General features: G+C 38.9%; 1 protein-coding gene across 2 annotated transcripts in view; it reads left to right on the top strand.

Annotated features, from left to right (window-relative positions):
- Positions 1–15,152, top strand: part of CFAP44 (cilia and flagella associated protein 44) — a 159,313-nt gene that overhangs the window by 112,985 nt on the left and 31,176 nt on the right. For both annotated transcript variants that reach the window (XM_078453008.2, XM_078453009.2), the window contains exon 25: positions 4,084–4,261. In XM_078453008.2, coding sequence (XP_078309134.2) covers positions 4,084–4,261 — 178 coding nt within the window. The remainder of the gene's footprint in view (positions 1–4,083; positions 4,262–15,152) is intronic.

Below are 15,152 nucleotides of genomic sequence, written 5' to 3'. Positions count from 1 at the left end.
TTCCTCCTGATTGAGTTTTGGAAGAGTGTGGGTGTTTAGAAATTTGTCCATTTCTTCCAGGTTGTCCAATTTGCTGGCATATAATTTTTCATAGTATTCCCTGATAATTGTTTGTATCTCTGAGGGATTGGTTGTAATCATTCCATTTTCATTCATGATTTTATCTATTTGGGTCATCTCCCTTTTCTTTTTGAGAAGCCTGGCTAGAGGTTTTTCAATTTTGTTTATTTTTTCAAAAAACCAACTCTTGGTTTCGTTGATCTGCTCTACAGTTTTTTTAGATTCTATATTGTTTATTTCTGCTCTGATCTTTATTATTTCTCTTCTTCTGCTGGGTTTAGGCTGCCTTTGCTGTTCTGCTTCTATTTCCTTTAGGTGTGCTGTTAGATTTTGTATTTGGGATTTTTCTTGTTTCTTGACATAGGCCTGGATTGCAATGTATTTTCCTCTCAGGACTGCCTTTGCTGCATCCCAAAGCGTTTGGATTGTTGTATTTTCATTTTCGTTTGTTTCCATATATATTTTAATTTCTTCTCTAATTGCCTGGTTGACCCACTCATTCGTTAGTAGGGTGTTCTTTAACCTCCATGCTTTTGGAGGTTTTCCAGACTTTTTCCTGTGGTTGATTTCAAGCTTCATAGCATTGTGGTCTGAAAGTATGCATGGTATAATTTCAATTCTTGTAAACTTATGAAGGGCTGTTTTGTGACCCAGTATATGATCTATCTTGGAGAATGTTCCATGTGCACTCGAGAAGAAAGTATATTCTGTTGCTTTGGGATGCAGAGTTCTCAATATATCTGTCAAGTCCATCTGATCCAATGTATCATTCAGGGCCCTTGTTTCTTTATTGACCGTGTGTCTAGATGATCTATCCATTTCTGTAAGTGGGGTGTTAAAGTCCCCTGCAATGACCACATTCTTATCAATAAGGTTGCTTATGTTTATGAGTAATTGTTTTATATATCTGGGGGCTCGGGTATTTGGCACATAGACATTTATAATAGTTAGCTCTTCCTGGTGGATAGACCCTGTGATTATTATATAATGCCCTTCTTCATCTCTTGTTACAGCCTTTAATTTAAAGTCTAATTTGTCTGATATAAGTATGGCTACTCCAGCTTTCTTTTGACTTCCAGGAGCATGATAAATAGTTCTCCATCCCCTCACTCTCAATCTAAAGGTGTCCTCAGATCTAAAATGAGTCTCTTGTAGACAGCAAATAGATGGGTCTTGTTTTTTTATCCATTCTGATACCCTATGTCTTTTAGTTGGCGCATTTAATCCATTTACATTCAGTGTTATTATAGAAAGATATGGGTTTAGAGTCATTGTGATGTCTGTATGTTTTATGCTTGTAGTGACGTCTCTGGTACTTTGTCTCACAGGATCCCCCTTAGGATCTCTTGTAGGGCTGGTTTCGTGGTGACAAATTCCTTCAGTTTTTGTTTGTTTGGGAAGACCTTTATCTCTCCTTCTATTCTAAATGACAGACTTGCTGGATAAAAGATTCTCGGCTGCATATTTTTTCTGTTTAGCACACTGTAGATATCGTGCCAAGCCTTTCTGGCCTGCCAAGTTTCAAAGGAGAGATCAGTCACGAGTCTTATAGGTCTCCCTTTGTATGTGAGGGCACGTTTATCCCTTGCTGCTTTCAGAATTTTCTCTTTATCCTTGTATTTTGCCAGTTTCACTATGATATGTCGTGCAGAAGATTGATTCAAGTTACGTCTGAAGGGAGTTCTCTGTGCCTCTTGGATTTCAATGCCTTTTTCCTTCCCCAGTTCAGGGAAGTTCTCAGCTATAATTTGTTCAAGTACCCCTTCAGCACCTTTCCCTCTCTCTTCCTCCTCTGGGATACCAATTATGCGTATATTATTTTTTTTTAGTGTATCACTTAGTTCTCTAATTTTCCCCTCATACTCCTGGATTTTTTTATCTCTCTTTCTTTCAGCTTCCTCTTTCTCCATAACTTTATCTTCTAGTTCACCTATTCTCTCCTCTGCCTCTTCAAGCCGAGCCATCGTGGTTTCCATTTTGTTTTGCATTTCGTTTAAAGCGTTTTTCAGCTCCTCGTGACTGTTCCTTAGTCCCTCGATCTTTGTGGCAAGAGATTCTCTGCTGTCCTGTATACTGTTTTCAAGCCCAGCGATTAATTTTATGACTATTATTCTAAATTCACTTTCTGTTATATTATTTAAATCCTTTTTGATCAGTTCATTAGCTGTTGTTATTTCCTGGAGATTCTTCTGAGGGGAATTCTTCCGTTTGGTCATTTTGGAGAGTCCCTGGCATGGTGAGGACCTGCAGTGCACTTCCCCTGTGCTGTGGTGTATAACTGGAGTTAGTGGGCGGGGCCGCAGTCTGACCCGATGTCTGCCCCCAGCCCACTGCTGGGGCCACAGTCAGACTGGTGTGTGCCTTCTCTTCCCCTCTCCTAGGGGCGGGATTCACTGTGGGGTGGCGTGTCCCGTCTGGGCTACTTGCACACTGCCAGGCTTGTGTTGCTGGGGATCTGGCGTATTAGCTGGGGTGGGTAGGCAAGGTGCACGGGGGCTGGAGGGGCAGGCTTAGCTCGCTTCTCCTTAGGTGATCCACTTCAGGAGAAGCCCTGTGGCAGCGGGAGGGAGTCAGATCCGCTGCCGGAGGTTTGGCTCCGCAGAAGCACAGAGTTGGGTGTTTGCGCGGAGCGAGCAAGTTCCCTGGCAGGAACTGGTTCCCTTTGGGATTTTGGCTGGGGGATGGGCGGGGGAGATGGCGCTGGCGCCTTTGTTCCCCGCCAAGCTGAGCTCTGCCGTCCGGGGGCTCAGCAGCTCTCCCTCCCTTTGTCCTCCAGCCTTCCCGCTTTCCGAGCAGAGCTGTTAACTTATGACCTCCCAGACGCTAAGTCGCGCTTGCTGTCGGAACACAGTGCGTCCGGCCCCTCCGCTTTTGCCAGCCAGACTCGGGGGCTCTGCTTGGCCGGCGAGCCGCCCCTCCGCCCCGGCTCCCTCCCGCCAGTCCGTGGAGCGCGCACCGCCTCGCCGCCCTTCCTACCCTCTTCCGTGGGCCTCTAGTCTGCGCTTGACTCCGGAGACTCCCTTCTGCTAATCCTCTGGCGGTTTTCTGGGTTCTTTAGGCAGGTGTAGGTGGAATCTAAGTGATCGGCAGGACGCGCTGTGAGCCCCGCGTCCTCCTACGCCGCCATCTTCCGGAGCCCCTCATTATATCATTTTTAATTAGATTCTCTTTTTGATAATGTAATGACAATCACTTAGGTTATTTTTTAAAAGGTACATTAACTTTTAGTGATTAAAATACACCCACTCCATCTCTATGGTTTAATGTCTATTGAGGGAATAAATAACCATCTTGATATAGATCACTTAGAAGTGAACCAAAGCCTAAGAATAATTCAGATTATTTCAGCACCAATTGGTAATTGGTTTTTATTTATTTCATTGTTACTTTGTTTGGGGTGCCTTAAGAATACAGATCATCCGCAAGTTTTGATTGTTTGACTCATGATTTTTTGGCTTTACAATGGTGTGAAAGTGATATGCATTCAGTAGAAACTATACTTTGAATTTTGATATTTTCCCAGGCTAGTGATGTATGCAGTATGATACTGGTCAGAAGCAGTGAGCCACAGCTCTAAGTCAACCACACGGTCATGAGGATAAGCAATCAGTACATTTACAACCATTCTGTTTTTCACTTTCAGTACAGTAGTCAATAAATTACATGAGATATTCAACACTTTATTGTAAAATGGACTTTGTATTTGATAATTTTTCCCAACTGTAGGCTAATGTTTAAGGTGGGCTAGGCTAGACTATAATGTTAGGTAGGTTAGGTATATTGAATACATTTTCAATTTATGGTATTTTCAACTATGAGTTTATTGCTACATAACCCCATTGTAAGCTGTTGAAGGTCTGTAGTCATTAACTTAAAAAAAATGCTTGGGCGCTATGGACAAAAGTAGTACCACACACTCAGAATTATACTTTTGCTTGATGCCTGAATTTGATTATATACATATAGTGGACAAACTGAATTTTATTGTTAAGTTTGTGGCTGGGTTGCCTTTTTTTCTGATAGGTACAAGAGTAAACCTCAGGATGACTATGAAGATCCCAAAGATGTTCAAGCCATCAAAGAGGCCCAGTTGTATATGGGAGACTTCAATCTGAAGACAGCCCCAGACTACAAGATACCTGAGCACATGAGAGTAAATGCTGCCAAGAAGGAAGAGGAGCTGGGACATCTAGACTCCATGGTACTTATTACTCATTGCTTACATGACAATGAGAGGCACCCTTGAGTTTTTAGTGGTATTCTGTGCTGAAACCACTTGTTTCACTAGATGGTCTATAGGAATATATAGTCATAGAAACTTAGAACTGAAAGAAGATCTTCATGATTATTTAGAATAATGCCCCCTTTTTACAAATGAGGAAACTGAGGCCCAGAGAGGACAAGGGATTTATCTGTGATTATTTAGTTAAAATGGCAGAACCAGCCTTCAAGTTAATTACTTGACTCAATATGTTTCATGGGGTAAAGCTCTATATTTTAGAGACTTTGAATTTCTGAAATTCAAACATGCCCTTGGCTGCTGTAGACTTCCAAAGACTTAGGGGAAAAGGCCATTGTTTGACTTTTTTTTTCCAGGACTTATAAATTTTTTAAGTGTCTCTATAATAACCTATTAACATATTCCTTTTTAAAATTTTTATCTACATTCTGCCAAACTGCTTCCAATTATCCTGATTTCTCATCCCCCCTTTTTTACTAAAGTCTCCTCTCTCTGTCATGGTAATTCCTATAATTTGGACTGACAAGTGACTTTTCACATTTAGAGACTCAGAAAGTATCTGAGCTACCATTTTGAGGAGAATGTGGTACATGGCCACCTACTATGGCCATGCAGTTTGGACACTGCAAGGCATCCCATTGGAGAAAGTGCCAATCATACCAAGGATCTAACATATTAGAATATTTTATAATTTTCTGACAAGTGGCAGTAAAGTGTCTTCAGGAAAAAAAAAGTCTTTCAGTTTCACCAAAAATTCTATATGTGCCAGAAGTAGGAGGATCCTGGTATGGCAAATAATATCCATAAATAAATGTTCATAGCTCATAACTATACCTTTCTGTTTAAACAGACATTTTGAACATTTTCTTAGTGACCATTTAGATTGTTTCTCTTTTTTTTTTACATGAAATTTATTATCAAATTGGTTTCCATATAACACCCAGTACTCATCCCAACAGGTGCCCTCCTCAATACCCATCACCCACTTTCCCCTCCCTCCCACCCCCCATCTACCCTCAGTTTATTCTCAGTTTTTAAGAGTCTCTCATGGTTTGCTTCCTTCCCTCTCTGTAACTTTTTTTTCCCCCCTTCCCCTCCCCCATGGTCTTCTGGTAAGTTTCTCAGGATCCACATAGGAGTGAAAACATATGGTATCTGTCTTTCTCTATGACTTATTTCACTTAGCATAATACTCTGCAGTTCCATCCACGTTGCTACAAAAGGCCATATTTCATTCTTTCTCATTGCCACATAGTATTCCATCGTATATATAAATCACAACTTCTTTATCCATTCATCAGTTGATGGACATTTAGGCTCTTCCCATAATTTGGCTATTGTCCAGAGTGCTGCTATAAACATTGGGGTACAAGTGCCCCTATGCATCAGTACTCCGGTATCCCTTGGGTAAATTCCTAGCAGTGCCATTGCTGGGTCATAGGGTAGGTCTATTTTTAATTTTTTGAGGAACCTCCACACTGTTTTCCAGAGTGGCTGCACCAATTTGCATTCCCACCAACAGTGCAAGAGGGTTCCCGTTTCTCCACATCCTCGCCAGCATCTATAGTCTCCTGATTTGTTCATTTTGGCCACTCTGACTGGCGTGAGGTGATATCTGAGTGTGGTTTTGATTTGTATTTCCCTGATGAGGAGTGATGTTGAGCATCTTTTCATGTGCCTGTTGGCCATCTGGATGTCTTCTTTAGAGAAGGTTCTATTCATGTCTTCTGCCCATTTCTTCACTGGATTATTTGTTTTTAGGGTGTGGAGTTTGGTGAGCTCTTTATAGGTTTTGGATACTAGCCCTTTGTCCGATATGTCATTTGCAAATATCTTTTCTCATTCTGTCGGTTGCCTTTTAGTTTTGTTGGTTGTTTCCTTTGCTGTGCAGAAGCTTTTTATCTTCATGAGGTCCCAATTGTTCATTTTTGCTTTTAATTCCCTTGCCTTTGGGGATGTGTCAAGTAAGAAATTGCTTCGGCTGAGGTCAGAGAGGTTTTTGCTACTTACTCTTTTAGGGTTTTGATGGTTTCCTATCTCACATTCAGGTCCTTCATCCATTTTGAATTTATTTTTGTGAATGGTGTAAGAAAGTGGTCTAGTTTCATTCTTCTGCATGTTGCTGTCCATTTTCCCCAGCACCCTTTGTTAAAGAGACTGTCTTTTTTCCATTGAATATTCTTTGTTGCTTTGTCAAAGATTAGTTGGCCATACTTTTGTGGGTTCAATTCTGGAGTCTATTCTATTCCTTTGGTCTATGTGTCTGTTTTTGTGCCAATACCATGCTGTCTTGATGATTACAGCTTTGTAGTAGAGGCTAAAGTCTGGGATTGTGATGCTTCCCACATTGGTCTTCTTCTTCAATATTACTTTGGCTATTCGGGGTCTTTTGTGGTTCCACACAAATTTTAGGATTGCTTGTTCTAGCTTTGAGAAGAATGCTGGTACAATTTTGATTGGGATTGCATTGAATGTGTAGATAGCTTTGGGTAGTATTGACATTTTGACAATATTTATTCCAATCCATGAGCACAGAATGTTTTTCCATTTCTTTGTATCTTCTTCAATTTCCTTCATAAGCTTTCTATAGTTTTCAGCATACAGATCTTTTACATCTTTGGTTAGATTTATTCCTAGGTATTTTATGCTTCTTGGTGCAATTGTGAATGGGATCATTTTCTTTATCTGTCTTTCTGTTGCTTCATTATTAGTGTATAAGAATGCAACTGATTTCTGTGCATTAATTTTGTATCCTGCGACTTTCCTGAATTCATATAACAGTTCTAGCAGACTTTTGGTGGAGGCTATCAGGTTTTCCATGTATAATATCACGTCATCTGCAAAAAGCGAAAGCTTGACTTCATCTTTGCCAATTTTGATACCTTTGATTTCCTTTTGTTGTCTGATTGCTGATGCTAGCACTTCCAACACTATGTTAAACAACAGCGGTGAGAGTGGACATCCCTGTCATGTTCCTGATCTCAGGGAAAAGGCTCTCAGTTTTTCCCCATTGAGGATGATATTAGCTGTGGGCTTTTCATAAATGGCTTTTATGATGTGTAAGTATGTTCCTTCTATCCCTACTTTCTCGAGGGTTTTTATTAAGAAATGTTGCTGAATTTTGTCAAATGCGTTTTCTGCATCGATTGCCAGGATCATATGGTTCTTATCTTTTATTAATGTGATGTATCACGTTGATCGATTTGTGAATGTTGAACCAGCCCTGCATCCCAGGAATGACTCCCACTTGATCATGGTGAATAATTCTTTTTATATGCTGTTGAATTTTATTTGATAGTATCTTGTTGAGAATTTTTGCATCCATATTCATCAGGGATATTGGCCTGTAGTTCTCTTTTTTTGCTGGGTCTCTGTCTGGTTTGGAAATCAAAGTAATACTGGCTTCATAGAATGAGTCTGGAAGTTTTCCTTCCTTTTCTATTTTTTTGGAACAGCTTGAGAAGGATAGGTATTATCTCTGCTTTAAATGTCTGGTAGAATTCCCCAGGGAAGCCATCTGGTCCTGGACTCTTATTTGTTGGGAGATTTTTGATAACTGATTCAATTTCTTTGCTGGTTATGGGTCTGTTCAAGCTTTCCATTTCCTCCTGATTGAGTTTTGGAAGCGTGTGGGTGCTTAGGAATTTGTCCATTTCTTCCAGGTTGTCCAGTTTGTTGGCATATAATTTTTCATAGTATTCCCTGATAATTGCTTGTATCTCTGAGGGATTGGTTGTAATCATTCCATTTTCATTCATGATTTTATCTGTTTGGGTCCTTTCCCTTTTCTTTTTGAGAAGCCTGGCTAGAGGTTAATCAATTTTGTTTATTTTTTCAAAAACCAACTCTTGGTTTCATTGGCCTGCTCTACAGTTGTTTTAGATTCTATATTGTTTATTTCTGCTCTGATCTTTATTATTGCTCTTCTTCTGCTGGGTTTAGGCTGCCTTTGCTGTTCTGCTTCTATTTCCTTTAGGTGTGCTGTTAGATTTTGTATTTGGGATTTTTCTTGTTTCTTGACATAGGCCTGGATTGCAATGTCTTTTCCTCTCAGGACTGCCTTTGCTGCATCCCAAAGCGTTTGGATTGTTGTATTTTCATTTTCATTTGTTTCCATATATTTTTTAATTTCTTCTCTAATTGTCTGGTTGACCCATTCATTCTTTAGTAGGGTGTTCTTTAGCCTCCATGCTTTTGAAGGTTTTCCAGACTTTTTCCTATGGTTGATTTCAAGTTTCATAGCGTTGTGGTCTGAAACTGTGCGTGGTATGATCTCAATTCTTGTATACTTATGAAGGGCTGTTTTGTGACCCAGTATGTGATCTATCTTGGAGAATGTTCCATGTGCACTTGAGAAGAAAGTATATTCTCTTGCTTTGGGATGTGGAGTTCTAAATATATCTGTCAAATCCATCTGATCCAGTGTATCATTCAGGGCCCTTGTTTCTTTATTGATCCTCTGTCTAGATGATCTATCCATTGTTGTAAGTGGATTATTAAAGTCCCCTGCAATTACCACATTCTTATCAATAAGGTTGCTTATGTTTGTGATTAATTGTTTTATATATTTAGGGGTTCCGTATTCAGCACATAGACATTTATAATTGTCAGCTCTTCCTGATGGATAGACCATGTAATTATTATCTAATGCCCTTCTTCATCTCTTGTTACAGCCTTTAATTTAAAGTCTAGTTTGTCTGATATAAGTATGGCTACTCCAGCTTTCTTTTGACTTCCAGTAGCATGATAGATAGTTCTCCATCCCTTCACTTTCAATCTGAAGGTGTCCTCAGGTCTAAAATGAGTCTCTTGTAGACAGCAAATAGATGGGTCTTGTTTTTTTTTTCTCCATTCTGATACCCTATGTCTTTTGGTTGGCGCATTTAGTCCATTTACATTCAGTGTTATTACAGAAAGATAGGGGTTTAGAGTCATTGTGATATCTGAAGGTTTCATGCTTGTAGTGATGTCTCTGGTACTTTGTGGTCCTTGGAACATTTCACTCACAGAGTTCCCCTTAGGATCTCTTGTAGGGCTGGTTTAGTGGTGCTGAATTCCTTCTGTTTTTGTTTGTTTGGGAAAACCTTTATCTCTCCTTCTATTCTGAATGACAGACTTGCTGGATAAAGGATTCTTGGCTGCATATTTTTTTCTGTTCATCACATTGAAGATTTCCTGCCATTGTTTTCTGGCCTGCCAAGTTTCAGTAGATAGGTCTGCTACTAACCTTATGTGTGTACCTTTGTATGTTAGGGCCTGTTTATCCCTAGCTGCCTTCAGAGTTCTCTCTTTATCCTTGTATTTTGCCAGTTTCACTATGATATTTAGTGCAGAAGATTGATTCAAGTTACATCTGAAGAAAGTTCTCTGTGCCTCTCAGATTTCAATGCCTGTTTCCTTCCCCAGATCAGGAAAGTTCTCAGCTATGATTTGTTCAAGTACACCTTCAGCCCTTTCTCTCTCTCTTCTTCTGGAATTCCTATGATACAGATATTGTTCCGTTTGATTGGATCACTTTCTCTAAGTCTTCCTTCATACTCCTGGATTTTTTTTATCTCTCTTTTTCTCAGCTTCCTCTTTTTCCATAATTTTATCTTCTAATTCACCTATTCTCTCCTCTCCCTCTTCATTCCATGCTATGGCCACCTCCATTTTATTTTGCACCTCATTTATAGCATTTTTCAGCATTTATAGCATTTATAGCATTATAGCATTTAGTATTGCACCTCATGACTATTTTTTATTCCCTAGGTTTCTGTAGCAATAGATTCTCTGCTGTCCTCTATGCTTTTTTTAAGTGCAGCGATTAATTTTATGACTATTATTCTAAATTCTTCTTCCGTTATATTGCTTAAATCAGTTTTGATTAATTCGTTAGCTGTCACTACTTCCTGGAGTTTCTTTTGAGGAGAATTCTTCCATTTCATCATTTTGGCTAGTCCCTGTGGTAGCTCTAAACTGCAGGACACCTCCCCTGTGCTGTCCGGAGAAACTTGTGTTGGTGGGTGGGGCCACAGTCGGACTGGTGTGTACCTTCTCTTCCCCTCTCCCAGGGGCAGGACTCACTGTGGAGTGGTGTGGCCCCTGTCTGGGCTGCTTGCACACTGCCAGGCTTGTGGTGCTGCTTCGATGGGATCTGGACAGGGTGTATTAGATGGGGTGGATCCACAAGGTGCACAGTGGTGGGAGGGGCAGTCTTAGCTAGCTTTGCTGTCAGTGGTCCCTCTGGGAGAGGCCCTGCAGCACAAGGAGGGAGACAGGCCCATTGGAGGAATGAATCCGCAGAAGCACAGTGTTGGGTGTTTGCGCAGTGCAAGCAAGTTCGGCGTTGGGAACTGGTTCCCTTTGGAATTTCAGCTGGGGTATGGGAGAGGGAAATGGTACTTGACAGCGCCTTTGTTCCCCCGCTGAGCTCTCTCCTTCTGGGACTCAACAACTCTCCCTCCTGGTATTGTCTCTGAGAGCAGAGTTGTTGACTTTTAACATTCCAGGTGTTAAGTCCCACTGGCTGTCAGAACTCAGGCAGTCCAGCCCCTCTGCTTTTGCAAGCCAGATTTCAGGAGCTTGCCTTGCCCTGTGGGCTGCCCCTCCACTACCCCAGCTCCCTACCGCCAGCCTGTATAACACGCATGGCCTCTCCGCCGTTCCTACCCTCTTCCGTGGGTCTCTTGTCTATGCTTGGCTCCAGAGAGTCCGTTCTGCTACTCTTCTGGCAGTTTTTGGAGTTATTTAGGCCAATGTGGTTGGAATCTAAGTGATCAGCAGGATGCAGTGAGCCCAGCGACCTCCTACACTGCCATCTTTCTCTCTTGTGTCTAGATTGTTTTTCTAGCTGTTCCTTTAAGATAATTCTTGTTTCATCTATCATGTCTGATCCATCATCATAGAGAAATGTTTTTTGAGTACAATTGCCAGTCATCCAACCTGAAATTTCATGGTCTAGCTAGAGATGATGGACATGTATCATGTCTTGAACTGAACTGCATTACACTGAAATCCATTTTATTAAAACAGTGTAAATTAATGTGGAGCACGCTATTCTACAAGTCAGAAGATCAGAGTTCTGTTTCCATCTCTGCCACTTAATAGGCACATAAACTTTGCTAGTCATGTAAATCTCCCTAAGCCTCAGTTATATTGTCTGTTAAAAGAGTATTAATACCAATTAACAACAAAAAAACATATCTAGTCTGCCTCACAACGTTAATGTGATGGTCAAAGTCAACAAATGGTCATTACTGTCATGGCTAAATTAAAAATTAGTAACATTTCAAGTTTTTTTGGAAATAACATATTATATATCCCACTTCCCTGTGGCCAGTATTTAGGTATGTGTGGTATTTGTAAAACTAAAAAGAAAATATTGGTATGTAAAAAGGGTTCTTCAAAGAGGCGAGCCTTACAGTCATCAGGCTGGCTTAGATTTGTTCTTTTAAGCTTAATTCTTAGTCCTCCAGGTGCTTCAAAGTGGTCCACCATTCACAGAAGTGCTGGATTTTGAGTTTTACTTTAATGCTTGAAAGGTTTGTTCTTAAGAATATAAAAAAAAATCTCCTCTATTTTGTTATAATGTTCTTGGTTCATAGGTGGTAATTATACAGGTAAGTTTTCTAAGACTGCCTGGAGAAGTGCCTTTTGTTTTTGAAGTATAACATTCAGTGTTATATGAGTTTCAGGTAAACAATATAATGATTCATCAAATCTGTACATTACTCAGTGCTCACCACAATAGGTGTAGTCACCATTTGTTACTGAACAACATTACTACAATCTTACTATATTCCCTATATTGTACTTTTCATTTATGTGACTTACTTATTTTCTAAATAGAGGTTTGTACCTCTTAATCCTTTTATCGATTTCACCCATCTCCCCACCCCACCTCTGGCAACCACCAATTTGTTCTCTGTATTTAAGAGTATGGGTTTTTTTTGTTTGTTTGTTTCTCTGTTTGTTATGTTTCTTAAATTCCACATACCAGTGAAATCATATGGTATTTGTCTTTCTCTGACTTATTTCACTTAGCATAATATACTCTACGGCCATCCATGTTGTCCCAAATGGCAAGATCTCATGCTTTTTATGGATGAATAATATTTCATTGTATGTATATACCACCTATTTATCCATTCATCTGTGGATGGACATTTGGGTTGCTTCCATATCAAGATTGTAAATGATGCTGCAATAAACATAGGGGTGCATAGGTCTTTCAAACTAGTGTTTTCATTTTCTTCAGATAAATATTCATAAGTGGTATTATTGGGTCATATGCTAATTCTATTGTTAATTTTTTGAGGAGCCTCCATACTGTTTTCCATAGTGGTTGCACCAATTTATGTTTCTACCAACAGTATACAAGGGTTCCTATTTCTCCACATTCTTGCCAACACTTGTTATTTCTTGTCTTTCTGTTACTAGCCATTCTGATAGGCATAAGATGATATTTTATTGTAGTTTTGATTTGTATTTCCCTGATCATTAGTGATGTTGAGAATCTTTTTGTGTGTCTGTTGGCCATATGTATGTTTCCTTTAGAAGAATGTCTATTCAGGTTCTCTGCCCTTTTTTTAATTGGATTTTTTTTTCATGTCGTTTAAGTTCCTTATATAGTTTGGATGTTAACTCCTTATTGCATATATCATTTACAAATATCTTCTGCCATTCACTGGATTTCCTTTCAGTTTTGTTGCTGGTTTCCTTTGCTGTGCAAAAGCTTTTTATTTTGGTGTAGTTCCAACAGTTTATTTTTGCTCTTGTTTCCCTTACCTTAGGAGATAAATCTAGAAATATGTTTCTATGGCTGATGTCAAAGAAATTATTGCCTGTATTTTATTTTTTTTAAGTTTTTTAAGTTTATTTATTTATTTTTGAGAGAGAGAGAGAACAAGCAGGGGATGGGCAGAGAGAGGGGGAGAGAGAATCCCAAGCAGGCTCCATGCTGTCAGCACTGAGCCCCATGTGGGGCTCAAACTCATGAACTGTTAGATCATGATCTGAGCCAAAACTAAGAGTTGGACACTTAACCAACTGAGCCACCCAGACACCCCTGCCTATGTTTTCTTTTAGAAATTTTATGGTTTAAGGTCTCACATTTAGGTCTCTAATCCATTTTGAGTTCATTTTTATCTATGGTATAAGAAAGTGGTCTAGTTTCATTCTTTTGCATGTAGCTGTCCAATTTTCCAGCATCATTTGTTGAAGAGACTACCTTTTTCCCCATTGTATATTCCTGTATCATTTATCATAGATTGACTCTATAAGTGTGGGTTTATTTCTGGGTTTTCAATTCTGCCCATTGATCTACATGTCCGTTTTTGTGCTAGTACCATACTGTTTTGATTACTACAGCTTTGTAGTATATCATGAAATCTGGGAGTGTGATACCTCCAGTGTTGTTATTTTTTCTTAAGATTGCTTTAGCTATTTGGGGTCTTTTGTGATTCCATACAAATTTTAGAATTATTTGTTGTAGTTCTGTGAAAAATGCTTTTCATATTTTGATAGGGATTGTATTAGATTTGTGGATTGCTTTGGGTAGTGTGGATATTTTTACCAATACTAATTCTTCCAATCCATGAGCATGGACTATCTTTCCATTTATTTGTGTCTTCTTCAATTTGTGTCACCAATGTTTTATAGTTTTCAGAGTACAAGTGTTCACTTCTTTGGTTAAGTTTTGCTAGGTATTTTATTTTTGTTGGTGCAATTGTAAATGAGATTGTTTTCTTAATTTCTCTTTCTGCTACTTCATTATTAGGATATGGAAATGCAACAAATTTTTGTATATTAATTTTTTTATTTTGCAACTTTACAAAATTAATTGACCAGTTCTAGTAATTCTTTGATGGTGTCCTTAGGGTTTTTTCTATGTACAGTATCATGTCATCTACAAATAGTGACAATTTTACTTCTTCCTTACCAATATGGATGCATTTTTCTTTCTTTTTCTTGTCTGATTGCTGTGGCTAGGACTTCTAGTATTATGTTGAATAAAAGTAGTGAAAGTGGACATCCTTGTCTTGTTGCTGATCTCAGAAGAAGAGCTTTCAGTTTTTCACCATCAAGTTATGATGTTAGCTGTGGGTTTTTTATATAAGGCCTTTATTATGTTGAGGTATGTTATCTATAAACCTATTTTGTTGGGAGATTTTTTTATCAGGAATGGTTGTTGAATTTTGTCAAATGCTTTTTCTGCATCTATTGGGATGATCATATAGTGTGAATTCTTTCTCTGATTAATGTGATATATGACATTGATTTCCAAATATTGAACCACCCTTGCACCCCAAGAATAAATTCTACTTGATTATGGTGAATAATTTTTTCAATGTATTGTTGAATTTGGTTTGCTAATATCTTACCGATTTCTGTGTCTATGTTCATCAGAGATATTGGCCTGTGGCAGTAGTAGTAGTTTTTGTTGTTATTATTGTGATTTTTGTCTGGTTTTAATGTCAGGGTAATGCTGGCTTTATAGGCTGTACCTAGAAGCCTTCCTTCCTCATATATTTTGGAAGATTTGGAAAAGAATATGTATTAACTCTTCTTTCAATATTCGGTAGAATTGACCTATGAATCCATCTGGGCCTGGACTTTTGTTTTTTGATGACTCATTCAATTTCATTGCTAATAATTAGTCTGTTCATATTTTCTATTCTTCAGTTTTAGAAAGTTATATGCTTCTAGGAATTTATTAATTTCTTCTAGGTTATCTAGTTTCTTGGCGTATAATTTTCCATAATATTCTCTTATAACTCTTTTATATTTCTGTAGGTCAGTTGTTATTTCTCCTCCTTCATTTCTGATTTTATTTATTGAGTCTTCTCTTTTTTCTTGATTAGTCTAGCTA

The sequence above is a fragment of the Panthera onca genome, chromosome C2 (genome assembly GCF_046562875.1).
Source record: "Panthera onca isolate mPanOnc1 chromosome C2, mPanOnc1 haplotype 2, whole genome shotgun sequence".
NCBI classification, from domain to species: domain Eukaryota; kingdom Metazoa; phylum Chordata; class Mammalia; order Carnivora; family Felidae; genus Panthera; species Panthera onca.
This window is presented reverse-complemented; position numbering and strand designations above follow the sequence as displayed.